This window comes from Hyla sarda, chromosome 6, assembly GCF_029499605.1.
Source record: "Hyla sarda isolate aHylSar1 chromosome 6, aHylSar1.hap1, whole genome shotgun sequence".
NCBI lineage: Eukaryota > Metazoa > Chordata > Amphibia > Anura > Hylidae > Hyla > Hyla sarda.
In genome coordinates this window covers 7,851,910-7,868,204 of record NC_079194.1, presented here as the reverse complement: position 1 = coordinate 7,868,204, position 16,295 = coordinate 7,851,910, and the positions used below count along the sequence as shown (strand labels likewise).

Sequence of the window (16,295 nt, the reverse complement as noted above, 5' to 3'; positions counted from 1 at the left end):
GCTCCTACTCTGGACAGTTCCTAAAATGGACAGAGGTGTCAGCAGAGAGCACTGTGGTCAGACAGACAGAAAGGAAATTCAAAAAGAAAAGAACTTCCTGTAGAGCATACAGCAGCTGATAAGTACAGGAAGGATTAAGATTTTTTTTTAATAGAAGTAATTTACAAATCTGTTTAACTTTCTGGCACCAGCTAATTTAGAAAAAAAAAAAAAGTTTTCCAGGGGAGTACCCCTTTAATCACTTATTTTCTTGATTTCTCTTCTCATTATTGCATTTGTGTCCCCTTCTGGGTTAGTGAGATTATCTATGATCAAAGCACCCTCATGGAAGCATTAAACTATTAGGTTGCCAGTTAAAAACGTAACACAGTATCCCCCCCGACGTTTCGCCGGGTACACCGGCTTTATCAAGGGCTGGGATAGAATAACAGTATCACTAAACTATAGGTCAGTGGTCTTCAACCTGCGGACCTCCAGATGTTGCAAAACTACAACTCCCAGCATGCCCGGACAGCCGTTGGCTGTCCGGGCATGCTGGGAGTTGTAGTTTTGCAACATCTGGAGGTCCGCAGGTTGAAGACCACTGCTATAGGTTGTGCTTTGAAATCACTGATTAGTTTTATTTCATCACAAGATTTATATAGAAAATTATTTTAAATGGAGAATAATAAGGGAATAATTTTATAAGGGGGGTCCCTAGTTTTGGGGTGTTAGTCCTTTAGGGGCGCAGGCCCCAAAAGGGAATTGTAAATAAAGTTGTAATACCACACACAACCTGAAAGCCGCTTTATAACTCCCATCATGCTCTGAAGTCTTTAGGATGGTCTCATGCAGTGTTTTCCAATCTCCTGTGTCTCTCCAGCTGTTGCAAAACTAAAACTCCCATCATGCCATGGCAGCCCAACGTGTTCTGAAGGCTTCCTGGGCATGATGAGAGTTGTAGTTTTGCAAAAAAAAAAAAAAAAATTAAATAAACAAGTTTGGGAACACTAAACTAGACCATTTTGATGTATGATGGGGCATGATGGGAAGATGTAGTTTTACAACAGCCAGAGAGCCACAAGTGTGGCTGGCAGAGCATGATGGGAGTTGTCATTTTCCAACAATAAATGAGCGACACGTTGGGCTGCCAGGGGTTGATGGTAGTTGCTGTTTTGCAACAACTGTAGAGACACAGATTGGGCTGTCAGGGCATGCTGGGAGTTGTAGTTTTTCCATAGCTTCAGGTTGGATTGTCCGGTCATGATGGGAGTGGTAGTTTTGCACCATCTTAGAGCTGCAGTTTGGGGATTGTGCTTTTAACCAGTTTTTCTGTACTGTTTACAGGCCAAATTCATCTCTCCATCGTACTATAAGGATATAGTGGAGGAACGATCCATCGTAAAGCTGTGCGGGTATCCTATCTGTAACAAGAAGCTGGAGAATGTAGGTGGAACCTGTATATGTAAACACTTACTGCTTCTTAATGCAGGATTTCCCACTCATTGTGCCTCCTGCTGTTTCAAAACTACAACTCCCAGCATGCCCGGACAGCCTTTGGCTGTCCGGTCATGCGGGGAGTTGTAGTTTTACAACAGCTGGAGGCACCCTGGTATCATCAGTTTCTATATAAGATCTCTCTATAGTGACATCACTGTCTATATAAGATCTCTCTAGAGTGACATCACTGTCTATATAAGATCTCTCTAAAGTGACATCACTGTCTATAAGATCTCTAGAGTGACATCACTGTCTATATAAGATCTCTCTATAGTGACATCACTGTCTATAAGATCTCTCTATAGTGACATCACTGTCTATAAGATCTCTCTATAGTGACATCACTGTCTATATAAGATCTCTCTATGATGACATCACTGTCTATATAAGATCTTTAGTGACATCACTGTCTATATAAGATCTCTCTATAGTGACATCACTGTCTATATAAGATCTCTCTATAGTGACATCACTGTCTATATAAGATCTCTCTATAGTGACATCACTCTCTATATAAGATCTCTCTATAGTGACATCACTGTCTATATAAGCTCTATCTATAGTGACATCACTGTCTATATAAGATCTCTCTATAGTGACATCACTGTCTATATAAGATCTCTCTATAGTGACATCACTGTCTATATAAGATCTCTCTATAGTGACATCACTGTCTATATAAGATCTCTCTATAGTGACATCACTCTCTATATAAGATCTCTCTATAGTGACATCACTGTTTATATGAGATCTATCTATGGTGACATCACTGTCTATATAAGATCTCTCTATAGTGACATCACTGTCTATATAAGATCTCTCTATAGTGACATCACTGTCTATATAAGATCTCTCTATGGTGACATCACTGTCTATATAAGATCTATCTATAGTGACATCACTGTCTATATAAGATCTCTCTATAGTGACATCACTGTCAATATAAGATCTATCTATAGTGACATCACTGTCTATATAAGATCTCTCTATAGTGACATCACTGTCTATATAAGATCTATCTATAGTGACATCACTGTCTATATAAGATCTCTCTATAGTGACATCACTGTTTATATGAGATCTATCTATAGTGACATCACTGTCTATATAAGATCTCTCTATAGTGACATCACTGTCTATATAAGATCTATCTATAGTGACATCACTGTCTATTTAAGATCTCTCTATAGTGACATCACTGTCTATATAAGATCTCTCTATAGTGACATCACTGTCTATATAAGATCTCTCTATAGTGACATCACTGTCTATATAAGATCTCTCTATAGTGACATCACTGTCTATATAAGATCTCTCTATAGTGACATCACTGTCTATATAAGATCTCTCTATAGTGACATCACTGTCTATATAAGATCTCTCTATAGTGACATCACTGTCTATATAAGATCTCTCTATAGTGACATCACTGTCTATATAAGATCTCTCTATAGTGACATCACTGTCTATATAAGATCTCTCTATAGTGACATCACTGTCTATATAAGATCTCTCTATAGTGACATCACTGTCTATATAAGATCTCTCTATAGTGACATCACTGTCTATATAAGATCTCTCTATAGTGACATCACTGTCTATATAAGATCTCTCTATAGTGACATCACTGTCTATATAAGATCTCTCTATAGTGACATCACTGTCTATATAAGATCTCTCTATAGTGACATCACTGTCTATATAAGATCTCTCTATAGTGACATCACTGTCTATATAAGATCTCTCTATAGTGACATCACTGTCTATATAAGATCTCTCTATAGTGACATCACTGTCTATATAAGATCTCTCTATAGTGACATCACTGTCTATATAAGATCTCTCTATAGTGACATCACTGTCTATATAAGATCTCTCTATAGTGACATCACTGTCTATATAAGATCTCTCTATAGTGACATCACTGTCTATATAAGATCTCTCTATAGTGACATCACTGTCTATATAAGATCTCTCTATAGTGACATCACTGTCTATATAAGATCTCTCTATAGTGACATCACTGTCTATATAAGATCTCTCTATAGTGACATCACTGTCTATATAAGATCTCTCTATAGTGACATCACTGTCTATATAAGATCTCTCTATAGTGACATCACTGTCTATATAAGATCTCTCTATAGTGACATCACTGTCTATATAAGATCTCTCTATAGTGACATCACTGTCTATATAAGATCTCTCTATAGTGACATCACTGTCTATATAAGATCTCTCTATAGTGACATCACTGTCTATATAAGATCTCTCTATAGTGACATCACTGTCTATATAAGATCTCTCTATAGTGACATCACTGTCTATATAAGATCTCTCTATAGTGACATCACTGTCTATATAAGATCTCTCTATAGTGACATCACTGTCTATATAAGATCTCTCTATAGTGACATCACTGTCTATATAAGATCTCTCTATAGTGACATCACTGTCTATATAAGATCTCTCTATAGTGACATCACTGTCTATATAAGATCTCTCTATAGTGACATCACTGTCTATATAAGATCTCTCTATAGTGACATCACTGTCTATATAAGATCTCTCTATAGTGACATCACTGTCTATATACGATCTCTCTATAGTGACATCACTGTCTATATAAGATCTCTCTATAGTGACATCACTGTCAATATAAGATCTATCTATAGTGACATCACTGTCTATATAAGATCTCTCTATAGTGACATCACTGTCTATATAAGATCTCTCTATAGTGACATCACTGTCTATATAAGATCTCTCTATAGTGACATCACTGTCTATATAAGATCTATCTATAGTGACATCACTCTCTCTATATAAGATCTATCTATGATGACATCCGTTGTTTCCATGGTAATTATTTAACCTTTTATCTATTTTTTTCCTCCTAAGGTACCGAAACAAAAGTATAAAATTTCCACCAAAACAAACAAGGTTTACGACATCACTGAAAGAAAGGTGAGTGACCTTGTTTAGTCTTTGTTCATTTGGATGAAACATCTGATAAAGGTTGTGCTGGGCCGGAGATCCTCCGCCGTCTGGAGCGCTCAGTCTATGGGATCGCATTTAAAGGGGTACTCCGGTGGAAAACTTTTTATTTTTTTTTCTTTATCAACTGGTGCCAGAAAGTTAAACAGATTTGTAAATTACTTCTATTAAAATATCTTAATTCTTCCTGTACTTATTAGCTGCTGAATACTACAGAGGAAATTCTTTTCTTTTGAATTTCTTTTCTGTCTGTCCATGGTGCTCTCTGCTGACACCATATCAGGAACTGTCCAGAGCAGGAGTAACTCCATAGCAATCATATTCTGCTCTGGACAGTTCCTGACATGGACAGAGGTGGCAGCAGAGAGCACTGTGGTTAGACAGAAAAGAAATACTACAGAGGAAATTGTTTTCTTTTTGGAACACAGAGCTCTCTGCTGATATCACAAGCACAGTGCTCTCTGCTGACATCTCTGTACATTTTAGGAACTGTCCAGAGCAGCATATGTTTGCTATGGGGAATTTCTCCTACTCTGGACAGTTCTTAAAATGGACTGAGATGTCAGCAGAGAGCACTGTGGTCATAAGGTCAGCAGAGAGCTCTGTGTTCCAAAATGAAAAGAATTTCCTCTGTAGTATTCAGAAGCTAATAAGTACTGGAAGGATTAAGATTTTTTTAATAGAAGTAATTTACAAATCTGTTTAACTTTCTGGCACCAGTTGATAAAAAAAAAAAAAAAAGTTTTCCACCGGAGTACCCTTTTAAGTTTGTGTAATTGCTTTTCCTCTTTTGCCTTCCAGTGTTTCTGCAGCAATTTTTGTTATCGAGCATCAAAGTATTACGAAGCGCAAATCCCCCAAACCCCGGTGTGGAGCCGAGAAGAAGAAATGTAAGTGTCCGCCCTGTCTTCATGTTTAATCCTGAATTTTGATTTAAAGGGGTGCTCCACTGGCCAGCGTTCTGAACATTTAGTTCCGAACGCTGTGTGTGAGCGCTGCTGGGGTTGGCCACGCCCCCTCATGATGTCACACCACGCACCCTCAATGCAAGTCTATGGGAGGGGGTGTGGCTACAGCGTTCAGAACTAAATATTCCAAATGCTGGCCGGTGGAGTACCCTATAAAAAAAAAAAAAAAACATAATCAATTAATAAATAAAATTAAAAAGGTTAAATCCCAACCTGTGTTGCTGCAAAACTACAACTCCAGTCGTGGCCTGACAAAACTGTAGCAGAACGTTTACAAATGTAGCAAAATTACTTCTCGGGGCATGATGGGAGTGGTAATTCTGCGACAGCCGGGGAACCGCAGGTTGGGGAACACTGGATAAAAGCTACGGAGATATGATTGTTACAGGATCACAATGCCTAAAATGTTGGTTTAAAGGGGTACTCCAGCCCTATGACATCTTATCCCCTATCCAAAGGATAGGGGATAAGATGTCTGACCACGGGGGTTCCGCCGCTGGGGACCCCCGCAATCTTGCATTCGGCACCCACCTCTTTGAGCTGCACGCCGCGCTGCCAGCTCACAAACTGCCGGGTGCCGACCACGGGGCCGGAATATCGTGACGTCACCCCGCCCCCGCTATGCAAGTCTATGGGAGGGGGCGTGACAGTGGGTGGGGGTCCCCTGCGGGAAGGGGCGTGAAGATTGCGGGGTCCCCTGCGGTCAGACTTCTTATCCCCTATCCTCTGGATAGGGGATAAGATGTCTTAGGGTCAGAGTACCCCTTTAATTTGCTGTGACATAGACTTTGTTCTATTGGATTATGTCCTCATAGAACACAGGGGATCCCCGCCTCTCCCATAGAGCTGTATGGAGGGGACATGTCTGAGGGCGATGACACGCGCATTATCCACTGCAATGCCAGTTCCCCGTACAGGTGATCCTGGGGGGTCCCAGCGGTCAGACCCCCCCGCGATCAGACACTTATCCCCTATCCGCAGGGGATCCCCGCCTCTGTATTGAGGGGGCATGTTGTTGAAATGAGTGAGGTTGACGACACGCGCATTAGCCGTGGCAATGCCAGGTCCCCGTACAGGTGATCGCGGGGGGTCCTGACATTGTCATGGCATCTAAAGAATAACGGAGGCTTAGTGAGACTCATCGGATCATTCGCTGGGGGTCCAATTAATCAAGATGGCAGCCGGAGGTCTCCTCAACTGCTCCTATGGTCTGCATACAAGTAGATCTCAGTACTGATCAGTGTTATGCCTATGCACAGCACGGAACAGTATAAGGCCGCTTTCACACTATAAAATGTATCTGTTTTAAAGATCTGTTCAAATGTTCCGTTATAAAAAAAAATGAAAATCGGCCTTTACAAAATCCTATACGGCCATTAGAAAATCTCATTATATTCTATGGGATTTTTACATTATCTGTTTTAACCTGTTATAGGCCGTTATTAATAACGGACGTTATTTTATGACAGGAGAAGGTAACAGGAGAAATAATGCATGCATTCATTCTCCCGTCACAAAATAACGTCCGTTATTAATAACGGGTTAAAACGGATAATGTAAAAATCCCATAGACTATAATTAGAGATGTGTTAAGTTAGTGATTCGATTCGTCACAAACTTCTCGGCTCGGCGGTTGCTGACTTTATCCTGCATAAATTAGTTCAGCTGCTCCGGTGATTGGAAAAGGTGGATACAGTCCTAGGAGAGTCTCCAGCCACCGGAGCACCTGAAAGATGAACTAATTTGTGGAAGGATAAAGACATCAACCGCCGAGCCGAGAAGTTCGTGACGAATCGAATCACTGTAAATTCGCTAATGGGATTTTCTAATGGCCGTTTTTCAGGTTTTTTATAATGAAACATTGAACGGATCTTTAAAACGTATACATTTTATAGCATGAAAGCGGCCTAAGCAATCGAGTGATCCCCATGAGAAAAAAAAATTTGTAAAGTTTGTAGAAAAATAAATACGGTAAATGCATTTTTTTAAATGGGAATAGGCTCCTTACCCAATAAACATTTAAAGGGATTCTCCACTGGAAAACATATTTTTTAAATCAACTGGTGCCAGAAAGTAAAACATATTTTGTAAATTACTTCTATAAAAAAAAAAAATCTTAATCCTTCGAGTACTTATCAGCTGCTGAATGATCCACACGAAGTTATTTTCTTTTTGAATTTCCTTTCTGCCTGACCACAGTGCTGACACCTCTGTCCATTTTAGGAACTGTTCGGAGCAGGATAGGTTTTCTATGGGGATTTGCTTCAACTAATACCCCCAAAACTAGGGACCCCTTATAAAATTATCCCTTTATTATTTTCCATTAAAAATCATTTTCAATATAAATCTTGTTATGAAATAATACTAATCAGTGATTTAAAAGCACAACCTATAGTTCAGTGATACTGTTATTCCCGCTCAGATTCCAATTAATAGAATCTCTCTAGCGTTCATAGAGTTAAAGGGGTACTCCCCTGGAAAACATTTTATTTAAAATCAACTGGTGCCAGAAAGTTAAACAGCTTTGTAAATTACTTCTATTAAAAAATTGTAATCCTTCCAGTACTTATCAGCTGCTGTATGCTCCACAGGAAGTTCTTTTCTTTTTGAATTTCTTTTCAGTCTTACCACAGTTCTTACTACTGACACCTCTGTCCATTTTAGGAACTGTTCGGAGCAGGAGAGGTTTTCTATGGGGATTTGCTTCAACTCTGAACAGTTCCTAAAATGGACAGAGGTGTCAGCAGAGAGCACTGTGGTCAGGCAGAAAGGAAATTCAAAAAGAAAATAACTTCCTGTGGATCATTCAGCAGCTGATAAGTACTGGAAGGATTAGGATTTATTTAATTTCAGTAATTTACAAATCTGTTTAACTTTCTGGCACCAGTTGATTTAAAAAAACATTTTTTTATCGAGTGGAGTACCCCTTTAAAATCTCCCAATACTTTTCCCATTTTACACATACCTCCATGCGTGACCAAGAAAACCGCGTTTTAATGTCCAGTCTAATAGGCGGGCTCTTTCCCTGAGCTCTCTGTAATAAGAACACACCTGGCCCCGCCTCTTACCCATGACTGACAGCTCTAGCGTCCAGTCAGAAAACTGCTAGATCCGTCTATCCTCAGGGAGCCCGGGAGAAGGGGTACTCTAGTGGAAACTTTTTTTTTTTTTTTTTATTTAAATCAACTGGTGCCAGAAAGTTAAACAGATTTGTAAATTACTTCTATTAAAAAATCTTAATCCTTCCAGTACTTATTAGCTGCTGAATACTAAAGAGGAAGTTCTTTTCTTTATGGAGCACAGAGCTCTCTGCTGACATCACGAGCACAGTGCTCTCTGCTGACATCACTGTCCATTTTAGGAACTGTTTGCTATGGAGATTTTCTACAGCTATGGATAGAGATGTCAGCAGAGAGCTCTGTGTTCCATAAAGAAAAGAACTTCCTCTGTAGTATTCAGCAGCTAATAAGTACTGGAAGGATTAAGAATTTTTTCATAGAAGTAATTTACAAATCTGTTTAACTTTCTGGCACCAGTTGATTTAAAAAACAAAAAGTTTTCCACCGGAGTACTCCTTTTAAAAAGCCATTTTTTCGGTAATGCACAAAGGTTATGTGCGCTCTCCTCCGGTAAAGTCATAGGCAAATAGTCTGGTTTATAAAAACCTATTTTCATATTAGTGAATTCTGAGTTAATATTCGGGGGTTCTAAAAAGGAAGGAGCCTATCACAGCACCCAGGTATACAGCGTTTTCATTCCTGTTGCTGATTCTGTATTTTTGAGGTTCCTTGTCGCCTCTGGCTCACATAGTCCTTTTTTTTTTCTATGGTGCATTTTAATAAAAAAAAATTATATTTTGTGTATTGGGTGAAATTAGGTACAAGTCTGAAGTGATAAATCACACGTGTCAAAAAAAAAAAATTAATAAATAATAAAAATAAATTCATAAGAATACATCACTTAGGTCATTTTTTACATTCTGGTGACATTTCCAGATGTAATACCCTGGTATGTCCTCAAGGTGGCGCTAGAGATTGCAATTCTTACACGTTCTCTGATTTTGCAGCGGTCTGTACTGGAGCGTCTTCCTATAGGAGTGTTTCCCAACCAGGGTGCCTCCAGCTGTTGCGAAACTACAACTCCCAGCGTGCCCGGACAGCCGTTGGCTGTCCGGGCATGCTGGGAGTTGTAGTTTCACGACAGCTGGAGGCACCCTGGTTGGGAAATGCTGTCCTATAAAGATTGTTATGGAAGGAAACGTAATTCTCCTTATGCGACGAGACTTTTCCGTATTTCACATTTGTGACCTTTTCCTTAGATATTGGTCAATTCTGACTTTCTTTTTTCGTGTCTTCCTTACAGCCCGCCCGTCATTAAGCTTTTCAAGCAAGGAAGAAGGTAAGCGCCTGCGATCGCAACATAACATGTAGCGCAATTCTGTCTTATTACGTTCTGTATGCAATCGGTTGTGAGATCCAGTTCTCTGCATGTATAAGTCTATGCAGTTCCATATGTTACATTGTAACGCCCGCACTTATGTATTGATGGCCGCAATATATTGGGGGTTGTACAAGATTGGAAAAATATGGCAGCTTTTTTTTTTCCTTTTAAAATTAATTTTTTTTTTTTTTTAATAATAACAAGAATAGCGCCACACTGCTCCACAGGTTGGTATGCGATTTAGCCCCATTCTTATATTGCAGTGTGTTGCAATACCAGACATGGACAGGTGTGGTGCTGTTTAATTCATTCAATAATAAATTTAAATTTTTTAATAAATATGTATGGTGTCAAAAAGTATAATAAAACAACTTGCTGATATAAGTTATCACAAAATATAAAACATTGCTGCTTTTTTTTATTTTTTTATTTTTTAATTTTTTTTTTTTTTTTTTTTTTAAATATAACAAGAATAGCTCCACACTGGTCCACAGGTTAGTATGCGGTTTAGCCCCATTCACATATTGCAGTGTGTTGCAATACCAGACATGAACAGGTGTGGGGCTGTTTGTTTAATTAATTAATTAATTTAATTAATGAAATAATCCATTTTATAAATTTTTTTAAATAAATATGTATGGTGTCAAAAAGTATAATAAAACAACTAAAAAATATAAAACATTGCTTTTTTTTTAGTTTATTTTTTTAACAAGAATAGCACCAAACTGGTCCACAGGTTAGTATGTGGTTCAGCCCCATATACATATTGCAGTGTTTTGCAATACCAGACATGGACAGGTGTGGTGCTATACTGCTATTTGTTTATTTATGTGTCTATTTCTTTTATTTATTTATGTATTTTATATATTTATTTAATTTATTTATTTATAAAGGGGTTGTCCAGTGAAAGAAACAACCTGTTTATGTGTCAAAAAGTATAATAAAGCAACTTACTAAAATAATGAACCAGAGTGCACAGATCTCTCCATATTAGCTCTGCTATCTCCCTTGTAGTTGTGACATCTTGTCACACTCAGAGCTCTGGTCCCTGCTCACCCCTCCCCTCCTGTCTGCTCAGGATGAGATCAGTGATGTAAAGAGGGGGGGGGGGGCTCGTATGACTGCCTATTAGGTGGCAGAAAGCCCTTTTCAGTCCCAGTAGCTTTAGGCAGAACAGGCAGTAATATGAGCTCCCCCTCTCACATCACTGGTCCCATTCTTAGCAGACGGGAGATCGGGGTCGAAACTCTGAGTGTGACGTGATGTTGTAGCTACAAAGACAAGAGCGAAGCTCATATGGAGAGATCGGTTCATTAGGGATAATATTCATTTTAGTAAGTTTATTTACCTTACTTTTTTAACTCTTTCCTAGGAAATCCCTTTATTACACCCGCATATATACAGTATATTAAATTTTTTACAAATCTCTATTATAGGCTATGTATGTCTGATTGGGGTCTAACCCCTGGCATCAGCTATGAGCAGCAGATCCTGCTGTGCTGGTGTAAACAGCGAAGGGAATCGATCATTGTGGTGCTCATTAGGGGGCGCCAGGGGTCAGCCCCCCACCAGTCATAAATTGATTACTTATCTTAAAGAGGACATGTGACCAAATCCCCAAAAATGAAATTGCATTATTATTAAATATCTTGGGACGCCCTGATCACACACCTTTTTACAGTTTTCTGATAAGTCCTCCCGTTCCTGAGATATGAGGGTTTATAATTTGTCTAACAATTCAGGGAATCAGTCAAATGGGCGTGAACTTAGTTTTAATAATGGGAGTGGCTATCAGCCGATGGGTGGGGTTATACAGTCAGGGGATGTATATTAGGAATACACGCCCCTCAATATACAAGATTCACACCCCCTGACTGTATAATCCCACCCATCACCCAATAGTCACTCCCATTATTAAAATTAAGTCATGCCCATGTGACTATAGTGTGTCTGATAATTTAGGGAATCGGCCACATGGGCGTCACTTAATTTTAACTCCCTTATATCTCCGAAATGGAAGGGTGTCAAGAAACTGTAAAAAGGTGTGTGATCAGGGTGTCCTGAAATATTTGATTCCTATTATTCAGGTAAAAAAAAAAAAAATGCCGTAGAATTGTATATCATCGGTGACCTGTCTGCCCCAGTTCTGAAACCTCCAAAAATCCATTTGTTTGGTTCATCTGTATACCTCTCCACTACCATGTCAGAAAAACACTACTTCCTGTTTGAGTTGTTGCTCAGTACTACAATTCCCAGAATACATTATGTTCCCGAAGCTCTTCATCACAGCCCTCCCACAGCAATCCTGCCAGTTCCCCACCCAGAGCTGCTGCAGAACATCTCATTTCAAAGCAGACTATCGCACAGTGAGGTTGCATCACCTGCTGGGAGAGGGTGATGTAGGCTGTAGGGCAGTGTTTCCCAACCAGGGTGCCTCCAGCTGTTGCAAAACTACAACTCCCAGCATGTTGGACTATTTAGTAGTATATAGTATAGGTCAATGTTTCCCAACCAGGGTGCCTCCAGCTGTTGCAAAACTACAACTCCCAGCATGTTGGACTATATAGTAGTATATAGTATAGGTCAGTGTTTCCCAACCAAGGAGGTGCCTCCAGCTGTTGCAAAACTACAACTCCCAGCATGCCCGTAAAGCCGACATCTGTCCAGGCATGCTGGGAGTTGTAGTTTTGCAACAGCTGGAGACACCCTGATTGGGAAACACTGCTGAGATTCCTGAACACTGACTCACTTCTGTATGTGGAACCCACCTGTATCTTGCCCCTTTTGGGTAACACCCCCCCTCTCCTGTAGGTAGTTTGCCCCTGTAAGTAGCCTGCCCTTATAGGTAAGACCCCCCCCCCCTGGTAGGTAGTTTGCCCCTTGTATGTATGAACCCTCTTGTCCCTCCTATAGGTAGTTGTCCCCCTGTAAGTAACTTACCCCTATAGGTAAGACCCCCCCCCCCACCCTTCCTGTAGGTAGTTTTCCCCCTGTATGTAGAACTCTGCTGTCCCCCTGTAGGTAACTTAAAGGGGCACTCCAATGGAAAATTTTTTTTTTTTAATCTACTGGTGTCAGAAAGTTAAACAGATTTGTAAATTACTTCTATTAAAAAATCTTAAACCTTCCAGTACTTATCAGCTGCTGTATGATCCAGAGGAAGTTCTTTTCTTTTTGAATTTCCTTTCTGCCTGACCACAGTGCTCTCTGCTGACACCTCTGTCCATTTTATGAACTGTCCAGAGCAGGAGAAAATCCCCATAGCAAACCTCTCCTGCTCTGGACAGTTCCTAAAATGGACAGAGGTGTCAGCAGAGAGCACTGTGGTCAGGCAGAAAGGAAATTCAAAAAGAAAAGAGCTTCCTGTGGATCATAACAGCAGCTTATAAGTACTGGAAGGATTAAGATTTTTTTAAGAGAAGTAATTTACAAATGTGTTTAACAATTTGCCACCAGTTGATAAAAAAAAAATAAAATAAATTCCACCGGAGTACCCCTTTAAGGTTTGCCCCCTATAAGTTGCTGGCCCCCTATATTAAGATCCAGCCCGTAGGTAGTTTGCTCCATGTAAGTAGTATGTTCTTTGTATGTAAGACCCCTACTGTAGGTGATTTTCCACTTATAGAAAAGACACCGACCTGGCGCCTGGGATTTGTGGAGCTCCGGTGTAACACGTCCAGCACGATTCATTATAAAGGTCACATACAACAACAATTCATAAAGTTTTTATAATTTATACAGTGACATTTTGGGGTCTTTTCTTTTGCCTTTTGGCCATTGGATCTGCGTCTTTTTTTGTTTTTTTTCCGTTGTTGTCGCTTTGTTTGATGTGTATGATTTACTGTACAGCTGCAGGTAACAAAGCCTGATGAAATAATGCGCTCTTCCTATGTACACAGGCCGCACGCTGCGCTCCCCGCACCGCTCCTATTCATTAAATCTGATGACAACTCAATGCCAGATTTATTTGCGCTCTCCCCGGGGCCCCGGCCGCGTCACTCAATACCTTTTTATGTCCTAGATATGAAGCCAGAAGCGGCCACTAAATCTGTATCCTGTATTGATACATTGATTGTCACTGTGATTTCTGCCAGCTGAGTCGATTGCGCGGTTCTGTGCGACGCTCGCCTGCGTTCACTTTCGATGTAGTTTAGGTTGTAAATATGAAACGATTTAGGGGATTTTTTTTCTTAGTTTGCAATCTGAGTCTTTAATTTCTCAGTTTAATTTCCTTGTCAGATGTTTATCTGAGTTCTCCAGTAAAGCCGCTCGATACTTTTTATTTATTTATTTAATTTTTTTACTTCCTCTCTTGAATTATTTCTGTAGCATTTATCTGCAGTGATAGGATTGAGATATCTGTTCGGGGTCAGGTCATATAGTCGCTGGTACAAAACTACAACTCCCAGCATGCCCGGACAGAAGGACAATGATCCTAGGTGCACAGCCTAAGACAACACAGGAGCCGCTTAGGGACAACTCTGTGAATGTCCTTGAGTGACCGACCCAGCCAGAGCCAGAACCTATGTTGCATTTTGACAGTTTTTGCAGCAATGTTCCAAAACTGCTGTAAAAATGCAATGGAAAAAAAAAAAACTATATATGCTGATAATGGCAGTATACAGATAGAGCTGGAGGGTAGGTGCATAACTACTATATATCCTGAACCCATAGAGATAGCAGCAGCAGTATATAGATAGAGCTGAAGGGGAGGGGTATAACTACTATATATCCTGATCCCACAGAGATAGCAGCAGTATACAGATAGAGCTGGAGGGTAGGTGCATAACTACTATATATCCTGAACCCATAGAGATAGCAGCAGCAGTATATAGATAGAGCTGAAGGGGAGGGGTATAACTACTATATATCCTGATCCCACAGAGATAGCAGCAGTATACAGATAGAGCTGGAGGGTAGGTGCATAACTACTATATATCCTGAACCCATAGAGATAGCAGCAGCAGTATATAGATAGAGCTGAAGGGGAGGGGTATAACTACTATATATCCTGATCCCAAAGAGATTGCAGAAGTATACAGATAGAGCTGAGGGGAGGTGCATAACTACTATATATCCTGATCCCAAAGAGATAGCAGCAGCAGTATACAGATAGAGCTGAGGGGAGGTGCATAACTACTATATATCCTGATCCCATAGCGATTGCAGAAGTATACAGAGAGAGCTGAGGGGAGGTGCATAACTACTATATACCCTGATCCCATAGAGATAGCAGCAGTATATAGATAGAGCTGGAGGGGAGGTGTATAACTACTATATATCCTGATCCCATAGAGATAGCAGCAGCAGTATACAGATAGAGCTGGAGGGTAGGTGCATAACTACTATATATCCTGAACCCATAGAGATAGCAGCAGCAGTATATAGATAGAGCTGAAGGGGAGGGGTATAACTACTATATATCCTGATCCCACAGAGATAGCAGCAGTATACAGATAGAGCTGGAGGGTAGGTGCATAACTACTATATATCCTGAACCCATAGAGATAGCAGCAGCAGTATATAGATAGAGCTGAAGGGGAGGGGTATAACTACTATATATCCTGATCCCACAGAGATAGCAGCAGTATACAGATAGAGCTGGAGGGTAGGTGCATAACTACTATATATCCTGAACCCATAGAGATAGCAGCAGCAGTATATAGATAGAGCTGAAGGGGAGGGGTATAACTACTATATATCCTGATCCCAAAGAGATTGCAGAAGTATACAGATAGAGCTGAGGGGAGGTGCATAACTACTATATATCCTGATCCCATAGAGATAGCAGCAGCAGTATACAGATAGAGCTGAGGGGAGGTGCATAACTACTATATATCCTGATCCCATAGCGATTGCAGAAGTATACAGAGAGAGCTGAGGGGAGGTGCATAACTACTATATACCCTGATCCCATAGAGATAGCAGCAGTATATAGATAGAGCTGGAGGGGAGGTGTATAACTACTATATATCCTGATCCCATAGAGATAGCAGCAGCAGTATACAGATAGAGCTGGAGGGTAGGTGCATAACTACTATATATCCTGATCCCATAGAGATAGCAGCAGCAGTATACAGATAGAGCTGGAGGGGAGGTGCATAACTACTATATATCCTGAACCCATAGAGATAGCAGCAGTATATAGATAGAGCTGGAGGGGAGGTGTATAACTACTATATATCCTGATCCCATAGAGATAGCAGCAGCAGTATACAGATAGAGCTGGAGGGTAGGTGCATAACTACTATATATCCTGATCCCATAGAGATAGCAGCAGCAGTATACAGATAGAGCTGGAGGGGAGGTGCATAACTACTAAATATCCTGATCCCATAGAGATAGCAGCAGCAGTATACAGATAGAGCTGAACAGGAGGGGTATAACTACTATATATCCTGATCCCATCGA

The 16,295-nt window shown here is 40.2% G+C and overlaps 1 protein-coding gene across 1 annotated transcript in view; it reads left to right on the top strand.

Moving 5' to 3' along the window:
* The window catches only part of RPAP2 (RNA polymerase II associated protein 2), a 78,343-nt gene that overhangs the window by 13,397 nt on the left and 48,651 nt on the right, over positions 1-16,295 (top strand). The window contains exons 4-7 of the mRNA XM_056523151.1: positions 1,327-1,425; positions 4,381-4,446; positions 5,278-5,366; positions 9,807-9,842. Coding sequence (XP_056379126.1) covers positions 1,327-1,425; positions 4,381-4,446; positions 5,278-5,366; positions 9,807-9,842 — 290 coding nt within the window. The remainder of the gene's footprint in view (positions 1-1,326; positions 1,426-4,380; positions 4,447-5,277; positions 5,367-9,806; positions 9,843-16,295) is intronic.